Below are 20,633 nucleotides of genomic sequence, written 5' to 3' on the forward strand. Positions count from 1 at the left end.
CGCCAATCAATGTCTCCGACAGACTTGTCTCGCGAACCTCTGCCCGGAGCAGAGCCGATCGTCTTCCGACCAAAAAACGTCGGCCGCCTCTGCCCGTGGAAAAATACCACGCCTTCTCCGGCTCGTAAGTCGATCCATCTTGCAAACGACGATCTCGTTGCTCGTCCGCGAGAAGTAGACGATCGAGCGTCGATCGGCGTTTGCGGCGTGCAACGAAGTCGGCGCGGCACCGCGGGCCCCTCCATCTCCAGCGACGTCCGATTCCTCGACCGTCGTTCACCCGGCTACGCAAACGCGTGTACGCAGCCACGCTTAATGCATTCAAATGATATTCACTGTGGCGCGCTGACGCGAGTGCTTTCGACAAATTAACGCCGCGTATCGAGCGACTATCTGTCGCTGGCGTGTTCACCGACCGTGCGGCAAAGTAGTCGCACCGGTGTCTTGCGCATCGAATGCGTAATTGGGAGGACAGATAAGATCCGGCCCGATTCCCGAATCGGGCCCGTCCATTTACCGTGGAATCGCGCGCTGTCGATCCAACGGCGTTCCGGCGCGATTCGCCTAAGCGATCGCGCGACGGTGCGAGAAACGTCTTTCCAAAGTAACGCGCAATTCCCAAGGTTGCGGTCGGAGGCAGTGGAGAGACGCGGAAACTCGGTTCGGCGTTCGACGAGACGCAGCGCGCCATCGAAGGGAAGACGATCGGATCGCGTCGGACGTGGCTCGGGTCGGGAAGGCCGATGGGCGCGTCGTGGAAAAGGTAGCGCGGCTCGTTAAAACTTTCGGCGAAAGAAAAATACGATTGGAAGGAGTTTGACCGTTGATCCGGAGTTTGGGACGAAAAGGAGGCCAAGAGGGAGAAGGTTTTGTCGCCATCTCTCGGCGATGTTAGGAGGCGCGGTAGCCATTTTGTTTCTGGCGGTGGCCAGAAGGTCGCCGTGGTGTCGCGGCACACCCGCGCATGTCCATTGGTCCCTCCTACGTTGTCCTCGCGGCGGTGGCGGCAGCGATCGCGGCGGTGGTGGCGGCGGCGGTGGCGGCGGTGGTGGCGACGGCGGCACACGGCGTTTCTCTGCTCGCTCTCGTCTCGCTCGAGCGACGGTGCCGCTTCCTCCGGTGCGCGCCCCTTCCCCGGCTTGCCGCCGTTCGCCTCTCTCCGCCGCTCACCCAGGCCCCCACCTTCTGGGCCCACCTTCCCTTTCGCGACCCTCGACGCCCCTCGCCGCCCCTCGCCGCCCCACGACGTCTCTTGCCACCGCACGTCCAAGCTCTGAAACCTCTGCTCCTCTGCACCGCCGCTTTCCTCCTCCGCGACGACCTCCGGCTCCCGCTGCTCCACCCGCCGCTCCTCCCGCCTCCGGCGTTTCTCTACCTCCAGCCACCGACGCTTCTCTCTTGCTCCTTCGCGATCTCTCGTTCCTCGTCGCTCGTCGCGCGTCGTCTTCCTTCTCCGTCGACAGCCACGGGCCGGCGTCCGTGTCCACGATATTATCACTCCGTTTTACTCGCGATTTATCGGCCTTTATCAACTCCACCGGCGGCGAACGGTGTATCGTCGTCGTCGTCGTCGTCGTCGTCGTCGTCGTCGTCGTCGTCGTCGTCGTCGTCGTGGAGATGCTACAGCGATCCGACAACGGCAGCCGCAACCGCGGCTACGGCCGATTTCTCGATTCCGATGAATCGAAGCGCGCGGGGCCTAACGCCGTCGCGTACCCTCGTAAATCAGCGCGGGTGGCTTATCGTCTCGTGCCGGCAGATCGAGAAACACTCCGTGCCTTCTCGCTCGATTCCTCGCGCAACCCCGACACGCCGACACCCGTTTCTCCCGGCACTTTGACTCGTTTCCGTCGTTTCCGCGGCAATCCGCGTATTCCTGTCACCGCCGCCACGTTCCCGTAAATCATTCGCCGCGCGGCGTGAGAACGACCACGATCGCGCAACCACTTCGAAAACGTTCGATCGAACGCCCCATCGAACCGGACCCGGATCACACCCGGAATCGATTTTCCCGAGCGGCGAAAATTGCCGCGAGGCGGTCGAAATTCCAGCCATCGATCGCCATGGCCTTTAAGAGGGAAAGTTTTAACGGGATACTCGTACGGGAACGGGCGTTTCGAGAACTCGAAATATGTAGTTGGTGCGCGCGGTCTGCCAATCTCTATTCAACGCGCGCCGCGTTGCTGTCATAAATTAGAGAGTCGAGTCACGCGCGGCGAACTGGTGTATGGAGCGCGGATATTTACAAGTATTTACAAACTGCGATATCTTCTGGTATTACTGTCCAGCGGGAACGCTGGCTCACGATAATTTAATATTTTCCGAATCGATCCAGCGTCGCGTCGCCTCCGCCACCGCTGTCCCGCCATTTGTTTCGCGATATCTTCGACCACGAGAGCCGCGATACGCGCTGCTCCACGGGTATCCGAAGAGGCATCCGCGACTAATTCGATCGAACGAGAGCAAGCGGGATCACGCGGCTATCGTTTTCGAGCGTTGGTGCCGCCGCGGGTCGAGTCGAAGCAAGTTGGTCGGGTTAATTTACGATCGCGGCGGCCATCATCGTCCAAGGCCCGCTCGCGGAACTCGACTCCCACGTTCATCCGCGATCGAACGTCAGATTGAACCGCGTATTTCTCAGCGTGCACATCCGTGCTATCTGGCATCTTATCCGGCGTATCGGCCGCGTCGACTACCGCGGCGACTATACGCGATGCTCGATTCCGCCGCGTTTTATTCCCACCGATCGTTCACTCCACGCGAACCAGGCCGACGTTTCCTCCTGCGTCGGTCGCGGCACGCTAATTTAACGATCCTTTGAAAATTCTCGATCGATGCGCGAGCCCCTCTACCGAGAGTGCTCGTCGCGGCCAAGTACCTGTTGAAATAGGAAGACGCGCTCTTAAAGTCTAGACGCAAACGAGCGTAACCGTCGTCGACGTAGATTACGGCTAACGAGCGTTTCCCCATCCTTCTTTCGCTCTCGATGATTTCGAGTGGCCTTTGCCGATCGCGATACGCGTGCCGCAGAGGCCGCGGGGTGCTGTTCGATCATCGCCAAAAATCGACGAAATCTGATCTGGCCGCGACTCTTCTTCTTTTCTCCGGCTGTTCCCGAGCGAACGAGCGAACGAGCGAACGAACGAGCGAGCGAACGTGCGAGATGGTATTCCATTTCCCGTCGTCATAGTCGTCGGTTTACATCCTGTTGGTCGGTGGAGGGTGCGCGGTCGCTCGGCGATGACGATGGAACGCAGTCGGTGTGCGTCCGAAGCGTACGCGTAGTAGGTAGAGGTCAGTGGCGCGTGGTGGTAGTCGTAGTCGGGTGTACAGTGTATATAGATCGGAGTCAGCGATGCACGGTAGAGTGCTTTCGAGGCGAGTGCAGTAGAGACTCACGGTGTTGCACGGTCTGGTGATTAGCGCCGCCCCCTGGGGACGGGAACCGCCAATCGGTGGACGGCGTCGCGACGCCCGCCGTCGTCGCTTCACCGCGCGAACCCGTCGGGAGTCCCCCTGCAGGTCCGCACAATCGCGGATATAACGGATAGCGTGAGGCAAAGCCACGACAAAAATCAATCACCCGCTGCTTCCTCCTGTTCTCTCCACGCTCACCCCTTCTACCCTCCGCTTTCTCGCTCTTTTCCCCCTTTTCCCTCTTTAGCCCCCGCTTTCTCCCGGTCTCTCTACCTACCGCCGAGTCGTTTTCCTTCTTTTTCGCGAGCTCTTCTTCCTCCCTCTGGCTCTAACGATATCTCTCTCGCTCTGTCTTTTTGCCGCCAACGCTGCCTTCTTCGACCACTTTCTTCGATGTCATCCGGCATCATCCCTCCGTAAGGAGCGGGAGCTGCGTGGCAGGAAATTTTCGTCGAACGCGGGTAACGCGTGTCGATCGAGCGAAATGCTCGTCGTCTTGCGATCGCGGAGATCGTCGTGTCTGGTACGCGCGCGATCTTGGAACGACGAGGAGAGAAGGCGAGGGAAGGTCAGGAAGCCGAGACGAAGGCAGTATCGCAACGCGCGCGCGTTGGTCGTGACCGATTTTAAACGCGCGTCGTCTTCCCACGTTTTCACGTATCCTGTTCACGCGCGCGTATCGATCTTGTCCGCGTCGATCCACGTCCTCGTGGCTGAGACGCGTACGAGCGGGGCAAGGACAAGCGAGATCTCGTCCGACCCAGCGGACTGACCGACGACCTACCTTGAATTTCATTCACACACACGCACACACATGCGCGGTGAGGTCGCGTCGCGACGCTTACGCGGAATACGAAACGACGTTCCCATGGATAGATAGCGCGGGACCAACAGCGTCGTTCGATCCGACCGAAATAAAACGATAGCGCGTAGCCTTTATAGGACACACCGTAGCGAGCCGTAGGAATACGCGCCCGTGTTCTACGACCGCCTTTCTCTCGCGGCCCCATGCCGCACGTATCGAGGGTTAACGATCCCTGTTTCTAGGCACGATGGTCGCACGACTAATCGAAAATGAATTTTTTCACGATTCTCCGTGGATGCGCTCCGTGGGAGCAAACGGAGGGCTCCCGTTATCGAGTACCCGCGGTTTTTCCAGAAGCCAGTCAATTTCCTGCGATCGTTGGCTCGTTCGTTTGGCGAAGTGTCGGGAGGCGTAGCGGAGAACGGTGCGTGCGGTGGCAGACACGGAACGGGACGCATCGGGACGATGAAGCCAGAGAGCGCGGAAAGTGCAGGCCGTGACTGAAAACATCCCATGGCGATAAAGATCTCCCGGCGATTAATTGGTACGACAGCGGCACACATTGGCGGTGCGTTAACGGGTATACGGCTGCCGTGCGGTAACCGGGATATCGTGCGCGATATCTCCTTATGACGCCGGTCGACGACTTCCTTCGCCTCCTCGGTCTCTCCGCGCGACGTGACGCGACGTGGCGCGACGAAACCAACAGAAAAAAATACAGAGAGAGAGAGAGAGAGGAGAAAACGGAGGGAAGAAGGCAAAGAGGTGGAGCGACGCGGGCGTCCTGGGAGCGCCGATAAAGAAGGGATCTCGAGGTTGTCGCGCTGCTTGCCCCGGAACTCTGGTTCCGGGAAAGGTCCGCGGGGAAGCCAGCTGCCGGAAGTTGCCAAGGCAAGGCGCTGCTTGCCGCCGCGAAAGCTCCGCCAGCCTGACCCGAAACGAACCGCAAGCACGTTGCAGGGATCTACTTGCCCTTCGCGGGTTCGAATCCCAGATTTCACCCTATCTCCGCTTCTCTCCTTCGCTCCAGGCATCCCCGAAGCTCACGCTAGCGATAACGTAGGAATCTCGTAGACGTTCCTCTATCCTGGAATTTCTTATCTTGGGGATAGTATCGGGGAGGAAAGAGCTTCGGATAACTCGGACCTCTCCTTTTACTCTTCGAGCTTCGTCGAGTCGGCCGATGCGAGATCTCTGGTCGATCCGCGAAAAACCGAAGTCGCTCGTAACGTTAGCACCTTTCGCGCGATTTCGTCGGCGCCAACGTTAAACGATTTTACAGATCCGTATCGGATAATCCAGGCCGATCGGACTAAACGTAAAAGCGTGCAAGTCGATCGGCAGTCGACGGTGTTTGGAAGCCGCGTCGCGTAGACGACGACGTTACACGCGCGCTTCTGCTCGGTCGCGGGACGCGAGAGCGTCTACGGGTTTCGTCGTTTGTCTTCCGGACGATAAAACGCAGCTGCGACCGCCGACTCGGCTCCGCACGGCCCGGGGATCTTTCCGATTGCCGCGGTCTTCGAGGTCAGCCTCGTTGCCCGTGGCGCACGCCGAACATCGTTGGTCCACCACCTGCTCCTTCTCGCAACCGTTTCACCTGCGCTCGCTACGCGGACGGTACCCTCTCCGACCGGGCAAACTTTTTTTTCGCGTGCACACGAGCGAACCGCCACTGCGCGCCTCGCGGTAGTATCTCCGATACTTCCGTTTCGTCGTGGAACGGTTCGCAACGGTGACGGCGGGAAAAGAAACGGCCCGTTTGCCGATTTACGTCGCTCGACCTGTGCGCGTTTCACGACAAAGTCGCCTCGATTTTACGATTCGTCTTTATAGCCGCGCGATTTTACGATCGCTCGGAGAATTAGCGATCCGAGTACCGTTCTCGAGGTAGGCGTCTCCCTTTCATCGGCAACGCGTGTAAAATAAATCGTCCGGTTTATCGCGAATAAACGCCGGCAAGAGTTAATAAACGGACGCGAGGACGAGCGAAACGAGAACACGGACAGTACCGTCGTTCGCATCTTCGCAGGATCGCTGACGAGATCGTAGTAAGAGCAACGCACGGGGAACACCTTGCGCGACAGGTGCCATCTCGTTCGCGAGTGTGTAGCGCGTGCATGCTCGACGAAGGAGAGCCGGTGGCCAGGCTCTCTTTCGGTTTGGTTGCCGTGGCTGTGTCCGGTCCCGTCGGTAGACGGTATCGCCGCTACTTAAAAATATGTTAGCGACCGGTATATAAGCACCGTGACCTCCGCGATACGATCTAAAGGGTCCCAACTCCGAGCCCGATGGCACGCCGTGCGTCAGATGCTTTTACGGGCCGACACCGAAGGGTGACACGAGCGGAGAACGACCGTGACTGTAACCGTCACGCGGTCCCCGGAAAAATACCGGCACCGAATATCCCGCGGCCCTCGTCCATCGATAAGCCACCTCGAAGAGGGACCACCGCCCTGGCTCGCACGCGTGCACGGCCCTTCTTCCTCCAGTCCACCGAAATGCCAAAGCCTTGGGAATTTTGCCGAACTGTTCGTGCAACGGTGTCGGAGCGACGCGCGTCCAAGACGCGCAACGACATTCGGTAGGACGAAGGTCGCATCCCGCGACATAGCCACTGGTCTAATAATTCATTTTATGGAAATACGGTGGGAAAACGTGGACGAAGGCGCGGGGATATCAGTGGGAGGCGCGTGGCCTGGGACAGCATATTTTGCCAGAAATTTAGCGTGGCCGATTTCGAGCCAATAAATCAAACTGACCGACCGGTCGGGGATGAGTCCAAGCGGATCTCCATATCGAGATTCTTTAGCATATAGAGTGCGGCGGCTTGCGTAACCCCTCGTACTTCGCGAGCCGGTCCACTCGAACGGAGGAGACTACGAGAGAGTGTGGCGCCCTTCTTTTCTCATCTTCCATCGGCTTCCATCGTCTTCCGTCTTTCACCCCTGTTCCGCCAGCCGACGGTGGATGGTCCACGAGGCAGCTCGTTGTTTTATGAGCTGGCCCTGGCCGGGGGTTACCGCTCGAGGAGGCGGCGGCCGGTTGACTGAATAAAAATTACGGAATATGTTGCATATAAAGTAAGTGAAAAACAGACCGAGATGATGAATTACCACGAGCCCGAGCGGGGGTGGCGAAGATAACGGCCAACGCCATCGATCACTGGCCCTGGCCAGCAATGACGCGACCTCTTTTCTCCTCCTTTCGAGCCACCGTAGACTATCGTCGTCGTCGTGGTGGTCGTCGTCGTCGTGTTCGCCTTCTTCGCTGCTTCGCTCGTTCTCGAGCTTCTCGCCTGCGGATCGACGACGAGTTTCCTCGAGCCCGATATGCGCTTCGGTAAGAGTTTCGCGATACAGCGATACGGCTACGAGCGATCCCCCGTACACAGGATACACCGTGAAAGGTGTGTAAAGCGAGTCTAAGCGCTGAGCAAATCCAAACTCCAACGAGAGAAACATCGGTGCGAGGATAGGAAAGAAGATGTTGGACGACGAACGAGCGGAAGGGAAAGGAAAAGGAGGGAAGACGAAACGGTGAAGTCGAGCGAAAACGGCGGAGGGCGAAAGGAGGAGGAGAAGGCGTGAGAGCGGAGCAAACAGGGATATAGGTAAGCAGGGGCGGAGAGACGCTTTCGAGGCTCGAGAGTAGCGCGAAATCTGCATTTCAGGCTTCCATCCTCGCCGCGCTGCTGGCGTCTCCCGCGCGGCTTCCTGCAACCCGAGAGCTTTCCAACGGCTCGCAAACACTCCGAGTCGCGGTAAAGCTCCAAGTCTGTGTGCGTGTGCGACCAACGACAGCCGCCGCCAACCTCTCCACGCTCTCTCGCCATCTCTTTGTCGTCACCCTACTTTTGCTTTCGCGCCTCTATTTGTCTGGCGAGAATCGAACCGCGAGTTTTCTAAGAACGCGCGTCAACGGTAACATCGTCTTCTTCGCGCGCCTCGTCGACCAAACTCGATCCTCTCGTGGCTGGATTCTCGACCAGAGCGAAAGGAAACGAGGCACGCTCGTGGCCGAAACTTTGCGTTGCGGCGCGATGAAAAATCGCTTTCCTCGGTCGGGCCAGCCGGCCGGAAGAAGGGCGAGAATAGCATGGACGCAAGAAGAGGCGAAGGCGACGGGTAATTAATCCGCGGTTTTTCCTCGTCTAATTAGTTGGATTTATTCCGTTGGTTCCCCTTATCCAACGGGTCTGCTCCTCTCGACGCGGTCGTCAGTCTCCAGCCGGCGGCTCGACCGGTCGGTCTTTCGCTCGCACCGACTCGCAACTTGGACGGGCTGATGTATGGAAATGTATGCGGGGAGACGGAGGCTCGCATTTTTCCAGCCACGCTGCCTTCATTTCCACCCCACCGATCCCCACCGATCCCCGCCGTGCCTTCGCCCTCGTCGGTCGCTTCTCTGCCCTCCAACACCGTCACCACCACCGCCACCGCCACCACCGTCACCCCCTTTCTCCGAAGCTCGTCTCGCTTCTTTCTCGACTCGTGGCAGTCGTGTCATCCCCCTTAATCACGCGTCTACTCGTTAAATTCGTGTCAGGCCGCGGTGTTTCTCGCGGCCGTTCTCGGAACGAGCTCGCGAGATCCAACGTACTTAACAAGGGATCCGCGTGCACGCGCCTCCGCACAGCTTTTCACTTTCCATTCTTGGTCTCTCCTTCTCGTCATCTTTCACCCGTGCCCGTCGCCGGCCTTTTTATCGTCGTCCAACCCTCCCCTCCAATGTCCGCTTATAAGGTCGCGCGACTTGTCGACAAATTCCCGCACCTTTCGTCGTTCGTCGTTCCCATAATCTACGGCCGATCCGTAAGCTTCGCGGCTCAAACAGCTACGGAACGGTGTTTTTCGCTTTCGTCGGTTCCTCCCGTTGGCTGCGAGCTCGAGCGTCAGGGCTCTGCGACCAATTTTCAACGCCGCCTTTACGTGACGCGTATAAATTCTTCCCTACGTTTAATATTTATGCTCGCGGTGGACGCGCCGCGATATCGGCGCTGCGAATTTTTGTGCTCGTTGTAATAATTAGCGGAGGTGATGCAACAGCGATCGTTGCTTTACATCGTTACGTGACCAAATTAATTTTTCATCCGATCCCGTCGAGTTTTAATTAAACGCCGCGTTTCGGATAAACGCGGCAGGCGCGCGAGGCGCGATGACGGGGCATTTCGTTCGAATAATGAGCGCTCGAGTACGTTTCCCGCAGCGATTTCGATCGGGAGAGGGTGAAACGCGCGCAGGGACGCGTGACAAAACATTAATGTAAATGACGCGGCCGTGCGTTTCACCGGGTCCATTTTCTCACCCGTGGAAATTACTTGCGTCGCAACGGAACACGCTCGATAAGAAAAACTTTTATCCGCCACGCAACTCGCCGTCGAATCGTACGCCGATACTTTCGACGGATCAAGGCAGCAACTTTCGATGAAATTTCGTCGTCCGACAGCATCGTGGGAATCGGAGGAGTTGCAGCCACAGGATCCCTTGGGCAATGCTCCGAGTTCTCGACACACGAGATGCGGAGACCGGAGATCCCCGGCAAGAAAAACAGTCGCGAGTGCGCGAGTTACAGAGCAACGATCAGCGGAGCGGCAACACAAAAGAATCGCTCGGCCATGTTAGCGTCTGCTCTTTTCCACGACCAACGCATGGTTTTTCGATCGACGGTGCGAAAGAAACGCGCGTTCGACCAAAGAACGAGCGAGCGCGTTCGTCGATGTAGCGAACAAAACGAATCTCGTCGAGTAAAAAAATCGTAACCGTTTCGTTGCGGAAGAATATCGGAGTAATAGATAAAACACGATAAGTGCATACCGCATGAATTATGCATCGCCTCGGTATACGCGATAATTGCCGCGCTTCATTAAAACCAGATCGCTCATTGTCAAGGCAAGAACGCGCGGTTTACGAAGCCATAAACTCGTCACGAGCAACGATCGATATCGTTAGCGAGAATCAGGATCGCCGATGGCCAACAACCACCGCGTCGTGATCGTGCTCGGTCGAATCTCTCGCGCGATTGTCGACCGTATTTTCCACGAAACTACGATCAGAGGGCAGCTATAAGCCCGAATCCGAGCGGTTCCCTACTCTTATCGAGAATTAAACGTTCGCTGGAATCGCTAACGGTTCGTTCGAACGCACGTTCGCGATCGGCAACGGACACTTGGACACGGGCGAAAAACCGCAGATGCGCTGCGAGACAGAAATGGCTAGCGGGAGGAGGAGAAGGAACTGGGGGAGGAGCAGCAGCAGCAGCAGCAGCAACAGAAAGACAAGGAATAAAGGTACGCATCGAAAGCGAAGGAATACGGCAAGAAGGAGCAACGGTGTGTATGTGGCGACGTACGGTGAAGGTACCGAGACGGTATGCCGCGGCGATGCCCAGCCACGTAGCTAGCAAAGTAGTAGGTACGTAATGGGCAGTAGCCAGTAGGTGGCAAGGCTGCGTGACGAGGCGATCGCGAACCGTGACTAAAATATTTAAAAATATGTATCTTTCTGGCTGGACTGCCGTCCAGTTCCAGTTCCAGTTCCAGTCCGGGACTCTTAGTCGGAGACCACCGCATGCCGCTTCCTCGTCCTCACCCCCTTACCACGCCGTATTTATTTCGCGTTTCCTTCCTGCCGCGAGCTTGCCCTCGTGCAGCCGGAGGGCTGCTCGTGCTGCTGCTGCTGCTGCTGCCTCTTCGTCGCTGCAGCCCAACCACCTTTTCCAAACTGCCAGCCGTTTCCCACCTTGCTTTCGATCCCACCTTGAGAACGGTAAGTCGACTTTTCAGTCGACGCTTCTAACGTTTCTTTCCGTGCGTTCTGCGAAGGGTGTCATCAGCCGATTTACGAAGCGTAATTACGGAAACGCCATTCGCGAAATTATATGGGGCGAGACGCGAGGAAACGAATGCAGCAAGAGGAAAGCGGGGAAACGCCGAAGAACCGGCAACCGTCGCCCGCTGCGATTCGCGCGTATCTCACGCCGGCTAGACACGTTAGATCGAGCCGCGGCAGGTGAGTTGCAACAACTGCAGGTTCCAACGTACAACTGCATCGGCCGGGGCCGGCGAGTGGTCGTGCAGTTCACCATACAGGATGACCTCAACGATCCGGGGCCCCGGCAGCCGGGTGCGAAATGCCGGCAAACGGTCGTGGCCGGGTCTGCGCGATGCATATTCATGATCCTTTTTTTTTTTCTGATCAGCCATCGCGGGAAAGAGGAAGTGAGTTCTGCTGGGCGCAACGCGTCACCGCGCGTTAAGGACAACCCGCAGGGCACCGCGACGCGACAGGGCGCATACTAATCACCTCACCGATTTTAGAGACTTCCGACTCGCAACCGACTGTTTCTCAGGCTTCCTCGGCCTAACGCTTTTCGAGATAATCTCCCTGTCGCTTCGATAAGCTCTTTCACGACTTTGTCGCTGTCCCTTTGCGCGTCGTTTGTCGCGATTCCGGGTTAATAACACGCGAATCGACGTTTCGTTGCTATCCGACTCGCAGAATTGAACGAACGATCGTCTCTTTCCATGGTAAACGATCGTTTATTTTCTCTCCTGTCTTTCTCTCTCTGTCTTATATACTTCTATCTCTGATATACTTTCGAAATGTAAGCGCCATTCGAGACGATTATGCCGGCGATGTCGCGATCCTATGTAAATGCAGGGGCGGGTGAACCGCTAATGGGGCATTAAATAAAAATATTCATTGGCGTACGAGAGGACGGTGCACGGGGGCGCGGCTTACAGTTTTATGGAGCTTAATTGTAAGCGAAACGCGGCGTTACCGTTTCGCCCGGCCGAGGCATTAATTTAATTCGCGTCGTCTCGGATTCCCTTCCCGGGCCACGCGGCCGCGAGAATTAGTACCATAGTTCGAGAAAAATCCGTCGTTGTGCGCGTTCCTCGTTCGCCAAGTTTCTGAAAAATTAGCACGACCTTCTTCAAACGTTTCTCCAACCTGTATGGAATTTGTGCCGCGTGTGGGAGCACTTTTTAAAAAAGACGAACGTTTGTACGAAAGGAAACCGCGTCGAAAGATCGACCAAGAAAAGTCCGTAGATTTTTAACCGACACGCCGCAGAAAGGAGTGCGAAGGGTCAGAGGAAGAAACGTACCGTCTTCGTACCGGTAGCGGCAGCAGTTAGCGCCAAAATAAAATAAGGATGGAACGAAATGAAAGGCAGGAAAAATAAGTCGGCCCTTATCTCGTCCTCGTCCCGTTCCGTTTGGCCTATGCATATTCAGAAGGCACGTTGGACTCTCTTCGTCCCACCGCGTGCTCGGACCTATCTCCCACTTTGTCGCGCTCCCTCTGGCAACGTAAACTCTACGAGGCATCCCCGGTTCTCGTGTTTGGTACCACCGGCTGCTTCGTACCACAACCGACTCTATACTTACCTACGTCCGCCACCCGCTAATTTCTAGGCTTCCTTCTTTAATTGCACCGGCACGATAATAACACCGTGTTCGACCGTGTGTACATACATATATCCGTCTGTGGACGTAGCGAGCCCTGCGAGCCTTGCGCACGTCCGAGGCTGTGCGTCGGTTCTGCCCGTGAGCGTAGTATATAGTAGCAAGTGGGTATGTATGCACAATGGTATCGTCTAACGAGGCGACACCCACTCTCGCGCCCTCGCCACCGAGATAATCTTCATCGTCGCGCAATGTTCGACGAGACTCGTCGCGGCTCCTTTTTTCTCCTCGTTAGACCGGAGCACGCGATTCTCCTTTTTACCCGGCGACGAGCCACTTTCGAATCGGACGCGCCGAAACTCGCCTCGCGGTGAGTCGACGTTCGTTCGTTGCGCAAAGTCGGACGCGGCCGAAGATCGCGACGCCTTGACCCGATCGGTGCGCAGCAAAGCAGAGCGAAGCGACGACGACGATTTGGCATGCGAGTCGCGTGTATTTTAGTGGAATAAGGTCGGAACCGGGCGACGCTCCTGCTCGAGGAGGTCGGGTATGGTATCGACGTTGCCGGACCCCGTTCGGCCCGACACAATGGCGCAGCGATCGTGTCTCTCGGAATGGAACGAAACGGAACGACTCTGCATTGTCCGTCGCCGTGACACGCGTCTTATCGCATTCTTATGACGCGCGTGACACGCGCTCTGCGCCTACTTAGAGAGCCGCGCGACCTTACTCGTGTCTTGGCTCGGGCACACGGTCCAGTCGATTATGGCCGTGGAAAACGGACCGGCCGATCGATCAAATCCGCGCACACCGCCGCTCTACCTGCGCCTCCGCCGCGAACGACTTCATTAGGAGAGACGCGCGCGTTACCGGATTCTTCGCGATTAGAAACTTTCCACTCGATCGTCCAACTATTCGCGCGTACCATACCGTTCGAGCGTATCGAAGACGCGTTCCACGCGATCGTTTCTTCCAAAACAGAGACGATCTTTCGTTTGCTGGACGGCTTTCAACGTCGACGCGTTACCGTCATTGGCAGCGAGAATCGATTACCTAGCAGTTTCACTGGTCGAGGTGGAGGCGCGATACCGTTAGGCACCAGCCTCGTTACCAAACTAAATGGACGGGGGTCAAGGCGCCGGGACGAATAGGCTTTGGATCGAGAGTCTTCTCTCCACCGCTAGCTGCTATTGCCAAGATCGTTTCAGGAAATTCTAATGCAGGCCAATGTTTTCTTCGAAGCGAGAAGGTTGAACGCAAATCGCGCCAGCTGAGAACGTTAAGAGCGTGCAAATAAACTCGAGCGTACGATCGGCCATGTACCAAAGATGATTGCCGAGCAACTCTGTACGGCGGCGAGGTAACTTCATCGAACGATACGCGTATCCTTTTGGACGAAGAAAATTGGCGCGTGTGGCAGCGGTCGATCCCGTTAGGCGCCGGCTAGGTCTAGGTAAACGGTAAACGCTCGTTCCACGCTACGTCGGAATGGATCAAAAAGTTGGATCGGTAGGGTGTCTATCGTGACGGATACCGCGTCGATTAACGATCGATGATCGAGAGTGGCGCGGTGCTCGGACAGATATCGAGGAAAGATGGGCGCGGCACGCGGCATTCCTCCTCGAAGAGCTCCGATGGCATTGTTCCATCGCGTCGCACCTCGATCACGCCTCTGTCACGTGGCCCACAATTCACGGGACGTGACTCCTCGTCCCTCTTCGACTGTCTACCAAACGACCGTCACACTTACACCGTAGCTGCCTCGACCAGCTAGTACATATTTCTTTTTTCTTTTTCTTCTTCTTCTTCTTCTTCTTATACTTCTCGCTCTTAAACGAATCGCCTGACAAAAATGCGCCTTGCGAGAGAGCCTCGGTTCGATTGGTTTTTCCGATGGAATACGAATCTTCTAACGGTGAACGAAGAGGAAGCGTGGAAAGGTCGAGAAAAGAGCGATGAATAGCCAAAAAGCGAGGAGCCACCGATTACCGGGCAATGACTTCCGAGATTATATAATATATCGCGGTACTCGTGTCGTTCGAGTTTTAGCGGCTCCCGTTGCGTATTCTCGAACGATGGATATCGTTGTATCGCTTCTCGTTGATATTTTTCTGACTGTGGTCTGGCCGTGTCTAACGGCGAACGAACGGTGGAGCGTAGCGCGGCTCGCCGTGTAATCGGCGGCGTTCGTTCGTTCGTTCGTTCGCTCGTTCGTTCGTTCGCTCGCTCGCTCACCTGCCTCTCATTAGAAGCCTTATCGCTAATTAATCCCTACAGGAACGGCGTCACGGCTCTCGTGTCGTTGGTTGCCTCGCGTTTCCTCCCTCCTCCTCGTCTCGCCGTCGTTTCTGCCTATTATGGTTATACTTCCTGAACTCGTCACCCTACCTACCATCCTAGCATGGCGAACACATCCCCGGTGCGTGCAGGAATCGCGCAGACCGAGAGTCGCGTGTTTCTCCTTCCGAAACGAGGGGATAAGACCGTGCCTTTTGAGAAACGAACAGTCATCCTCCGTCTTGCGATAAATCTTTTCGTGTTCATCTATGGAAACGCTGCCCCCCGTTACGCTGGATTTAATGAACTCCGGAGTGGAAAGGCGAGCTTTCATGGAAAGTAAGTACGTACGCGGGTCCGCAGGAAGGAACTGGTCAATTAAAATTGCCGCGGAATCGCAATCTCCGCCTTGCTCCGAATCGAGCTTAACGCGACAACCTTTGATTATCGCGCGATCCCATCGGGGGCCGACTCTTTTCCACGCTAATTAATAGACTTAACTAGTTTACGCCGTGTTACGTAGCCCCATCCACGGAAGCGGAGATACGATCGATGGAGCGTTCGTATCGAACGCCAGCCGAGAGTTAACAAACAAATAAGCGAGTTCGTTGCGTCGCTCGTTCCACCTGGATATCGACGTTTCGGAATTCAATCGAGGAGAATATATAGCATATTCGAGGGAAACACGGAAGACCGTGTGCCGGTGGTATCGCGCGTAACGATTCGCGCCGACGACGAATAGCTCGTGATTGCGCAACAACGATCGCTGCGGAATATCGTACGGGACAAAACGATGCCCGTGTCCGTGGAATTACGTAAAGAAGCACTCCGCGGGAGGCACGCGCTGCTGTCGCGCGACGTCGATCGTACACGTCCGATTCGTTCGGCCGTCCAGCGTGCGCGCCGATAACGCAGCTGGCGACATTTACAATAATGTATTCAGTCAATGTGTCAAGAGGACCGATCGTTGTTTCAGCTATCCGCAACGTTGTTAAGCCACTTAAGCCCTCGGCTATGCGACAGCTGGCATAGGTCAGTATCATTATCTCGCGAGGAACGAGAGTGAAACGACGAATCGATAGACGGACGTACGGGACATTAATAAACATGAAGAGGAGACCGCGCGAGGATCCCTACCAACCTATCAACTTGCTCGGAGTCTTCCCAGTTTCTCTCTTCTCTTCGCTTCTCTTCGCTTCTCTTCGCTTCCTTCGCTTCTCCTCGCTCCTAGTCTCTTCTCCTCGCACGCGTTATCGGCCACTTTCGCTCGATTCTCTCGCGATTTTTCCGCGAGTTCCATGCGCGCGAAAAAATCTTGGATCGATCTTCTCGGGCAACTCGCACCGTGATACTTCGACATGGAAGGTATTTAGTGGGCGGTGAACCGGTAAAAGCGAAGCGATGGTTTCCGCACGCGTTCGCCGGCAGCCTGAGGTCGTGTCGAAGCATTTTTAAATCGATCGACACGCGATACCCCTCGAACAGCTGTTTTAGCGTGAGCCGGCGCCGATCGTGAAGCGTAATGGAGCGGTGCGCGTTACCTCGTAACGCGCGAAGGAAAGCGAGAAAAAGAAGAAAGGATCGAGGCGTGTGCAACCAAGACAAAGCCAGATAGTACACCTACCTACCGGTATAGGCGCGCGAGGAGAGCCGGCAACTTGTTAATTATTAATCAGCATGTTTAATTCATATTGCGCGCGCCAGCTGTTTGTTTCCTTGATGCGCGCTAAGGTCTTGTACTTACTCCACCGCTTAAACGTTACCGCAGGTAAGCATCGCGCTCCGGGTGCTTAGGAATTCTCTCTCTCCCTCTCACCGGCCACAACCTCCGCCTTCACCTTCTCCTCCTTCGCCGCCTCTATCTCGTCCCCCTTTTATTTTCCTCTCTTTCCTTTTCTTTCTCCGTTGCCTCTCCCACGCCATGCTGTTTACTATGTATCCGCTACGTAACGCGTTCTCCTCGTGTACATATGCACCTCGTGCATCGCGCAATCACAAGGTCGTCTCGTACACGAGCCTACGCGTGCACCTCTTGCCACAGGAATCACGTCGCCTCCGTCTTCTTCCTTGTCTCTTCGTTGCTTTATCGCCTATTTTTCTATTTCTCCTCCTGCCAGCTTTTCCTTATTTCTCTCGGTATCTCCGTTCACGAGATACTCGCGTTAGAAAATTGACGCGTCTCCGGCTCTTGGAACGTTACGACGCGGAACAAGAAAGTCTCGGGAACCGTATTCCGAACGCGACCGACACCGAGTCCGCGTAACGGCTTCGATAATCCGTGGCGAGCCTCGTTTCTCGCGCAACATCGGGGTGGACGAGGCTCTCTGTCTCTTTCACGACGTTCCTTGTCTCTTCTTCTCGCGGCAGCAGGGCTGTTTATGGGTTTATTATACGAGCGCGGCTCGAGAAGGCCGCTCGCTTCCACAGGGATGACGCGAAAGTCAGTGCCACGTCCGGATGATTCAGTGTCGTGAGCGTTGGCGTGCATACACGCGCGAGACCGAGCCCGGCCGCGGTGGATCGCACGCGAAAAACATCCCTCCACGACGGCTATGTCTAAAGCGCGGGCAGGGTCGTAAAAAAAAATACCCACCGAGTGAAAATAAATCTAACCTCGGGTCGGCCAACTGTCGGGTCTCCCTTAGCGCGGAGTAATAGAAACGAATGGCCGTGAGAGGATGGAAGGGACCGAAAATGGAAACGACACCGGAATCTTACGTAATACGATGAACCTCTCGCGAACGAGAAATTTCTTCCGACGGGCATCGTTTGCCCGGACCAATCGACAGTTTGCGTCCAACATTTTCACCAACTTTGCATTTTTCATCGGGTAAGAGAAAGAAAATCGCATCGGATACTTGTGTCTATCGGCTGGTAGACGTAACGTACGAAAGGGGTTGAACGCATCTTCGTTTCCCGTATTAGCACCCAATTGCACAGCTATCCTAATCAGTAATCGCTCGACTCGAACGAGATTCTTTGTCGAGAAGATGAAAAAGTCGGATATATATCGTACGTAAGATACGCTTGGGTTCCACGGCATTCATCCCCCGCTGGCTGGGGAGAAAGGAAAATGTTATTGAAGGATCGGGGCTGAAGCAAACGGAGGTACTCTGGAAAGCAGCGGCTAGAAGAGAGATGGTTACGAGGGGAGAGAAAAACGTAGAGGAGGAGGAGGAGGAGGAACGGAGGAGGGAAACAGCGGAGGTTGAGTAAGAGAAAGACAAGGGAACTGAGAAGCACAGTGGGTTTACCGCACTGCTACCACCCTTAGCGCGGTCTGAGTTCATTGCGCGAGTCATCAGTATCCATAAGCGATGAGTTACCCCTGGTTCCCTCTCTTTCTCTTGCCGTGCAACGTCGTGGCGTCGTAGTCGATGGAACGAACGAAGGAAGGAAGGAAGGACGGAAGAACGAACGGACAGGCAGGCAGGCAGGCAGGCAGGCAGGCAGACAAGCGGACGGACGGATGAACGGAAGGAAGAAAGGTGGTGGGAAGGAAGAGGGATAGGTTAGGTTAGATGGAAAGAGGAGGGTGCTGGGGGTTGAGTCGGGGCACCTGGTTCGGTTGTTCCAAGCACTCCTCCTCTCTGCAGCCGGTGGCTGCCCCAGGATGCTGCAGCGAACGACGGTGGCTGGTTGCCGGTGTACACGGGAGGAGAGGACGAAGGCCGAGGACGAACAGTGCCGGCGGTGGGTGGTTGATTTTCTTAGGTCAACGTATAATGAAGCCACCGCGGAAGAGACGGGAGAGAGAGAAGAGCACGGACAGGCATCGTCCTAGACCAATCCCCGGGCTTCCTGGAGAACACCCCGTCGCGGGGGCGAGCCAACCGGCGACTTTACTTCCAGAAGGAGCCTTCCAGAAGGAACCTTCCGGATCGAGCGGCTTTCGATACGCTCCTTCGAACGACGATCCTCTTGCCTAGATTCTCTCGTCGCTCCTTCCTCCCCCAACCCCGCCGTAACATCCTGCCACCGACTCTCGCAACACGCTCGCGGCCAAACTTCGTAACGAATGGTCCGCCTGTGCACGCTTCGACGATTGAATTAAACGAGCTACATCGTTTCCACCGTGACCACGACTCGCGTTACTTGATCGAAGAAGCGATTAGATTCCAGCAACTTTAGAGTCAACCCCCTTCCCCCTCCCCCCCTCTCTCTCTCTCTCTCTCTTTTCTTTCTCGAGAACGCCTCGAGGATAACGCAAAAGGATCGACGACCGTCGAAGAGTAGCCGCGTCATACGTATCGAAGATCTTGGTGGATTAATCCTGCCAGGGAACGCCAACGACCAGGCAAATAAACCTCTCTGGTTTCTAGTCGCGTAGTCGTGGAACGATGGCCGGACGATGGTCCACAGCCCCGTCCAAGGATCGTCGAAAAGAAAGAACCGTGGGTTCGAAGGGAGGCGCGCGGAGGCAGGTGGCCGGTGAAAGTTGGTGTTCTCGGAGGCAAACGGGGCGAGATGGAAAAATTGCCTCGATGTAAAAACATGAGAATCGCTTCTCCGACGTCCACACTCGATAAAACGACCCCGGCCCAAGAGAGATACGTGCGATCCAGCGAACCGTACCAAGAGCACTCGGTCGAACACATTTACGAAGACGCGGATGCGACCGCGTACAAACGGATTCGATCGTTCGGTCACTTCCTTCTGTAGCGAATAGAAGAAGGGCGGACAGATAGAAGCGGGCGGAGGAGTGAAAGGGGGAGGGTGGGAGCTAAAGAGGGAGCGCGTGGAATCGAGTGGTCAGCTATCGAAACCTCCTACCAGCCGAGCACCCGTTCCACCCCCGGGGACTGGCTCCATCGGCCAATAATAAAAAATATACGATCTGTTGGCTCGCACACGGACGCAACGGACCGGTACACCGACGAGACTGGTCTCGGCCGAATTATACTTCGAGGCTGCTTCTAAGTGATCGCATTTCCACATAGACGAGCTGGTCCGATACGATATGAAAGACTGGTCGGTACCGTTATTGCCGCGTGGCCAGCGTGAGGGGGCTGAAAAAGGGCAGCTTGCCGCGCAGCAGGATGCCTCTGCAAACCGAGATCGAGGGTATCGTCGAACTGGATACTTTTCGGATTCTTTATGATCGCCGCCACCTCCCTTCGGAAAATTCGCGAAAAAGAAAAAAAGGAAACGGCACGATGAACGATCGTTCGTCGCAACAAAGTTGCGATATTCCTCTCTCTCTCACTCTCTATCTATCTATCTATCTATCTATCTATCTATCTTTCTCTGTATTTTGCCTTCGATCCGTGCGCGTTAACGGGAAATCTTGCTGCCGTAAAAGATACTTCTGTTATTTCGACAAAGATGAAGGAGCAACGAGTGCCGGCGATTATTTACGTCGAAGTAGTTTTCAGGAGAAAAGACGATTAAGCAGCGGCGGGAAGAGCGCGCGAATAATTACGAGAAATCTATCATCGAGCTCCCCTTGGTCGAGCGCGAGAGCGTAGAGGGCAAACTTAACGAAAGAAAGATGATCCATTCGTCATAATATAAAAATGGCCGTGACAGCGTTATCTGTGGCCATTTCCTGCAGCCGTACCGTCGACTCCCCCCGGTCTCACTTGTCACTATACCGGAGGTAATGATCATTACCCGGGGTTTCGATCCCCGCCAAGGGTATAGCCAGGCCGAGAGGTACAGCAACCCCGAGCGAAGGAGCAAGACCGCGAGAAAGCGAGACGAGAAAGCAAGTCGAAAGGA

General features: G+C 55.8%; 1 protein-coding gene across 4 annotated transcripts in view; it reads left to right on the plus strand.

The window, feature by feature from the left end:
- The window catches only part of LOC105666158, a 112,628-nt gene that overhangs the window by 37,827 nt on the left and 54,168 nt on the right, over window positions 1-20,633 (plus strand). For 2 of the 4 annotated variants that reach the window (XR_007225309.1, XR_007225308.1), the window contains exon 1: window positions 146-10,511. The exons of 1 other annotated variant lie outside the window; for it this stretch is intronic. Coding sequence is in view for 1 of the 3 variants with exons in the window: in XM_048409107.1 (XP_048265064.1) it covers window positions 10,415-10,511 (97 nt within the window). In the remaining 2 variants the exon portion in view is untranslated. Of the gene's footprint in view, window positions 1-145; window positions 10,512-20,633 lie in introns of those variants that run through there. One more of the 4 variants, XM_048409107.1, reaches the window with a different exon arrangement.

This window comes from Bombus terrestris, chromosome 10, assembly GCF_910591885.1.
Source record: "Bombus terrestris chromosome 10, iyBomTerr1.2, whole genome shotgun sequence".
Classification (NCBI taxonomy): Eukaryota; Metazoa; Arthropoda; class Insecta; order Hymenoptera; family Apidae; genus Bombus; species Bombus terrestris.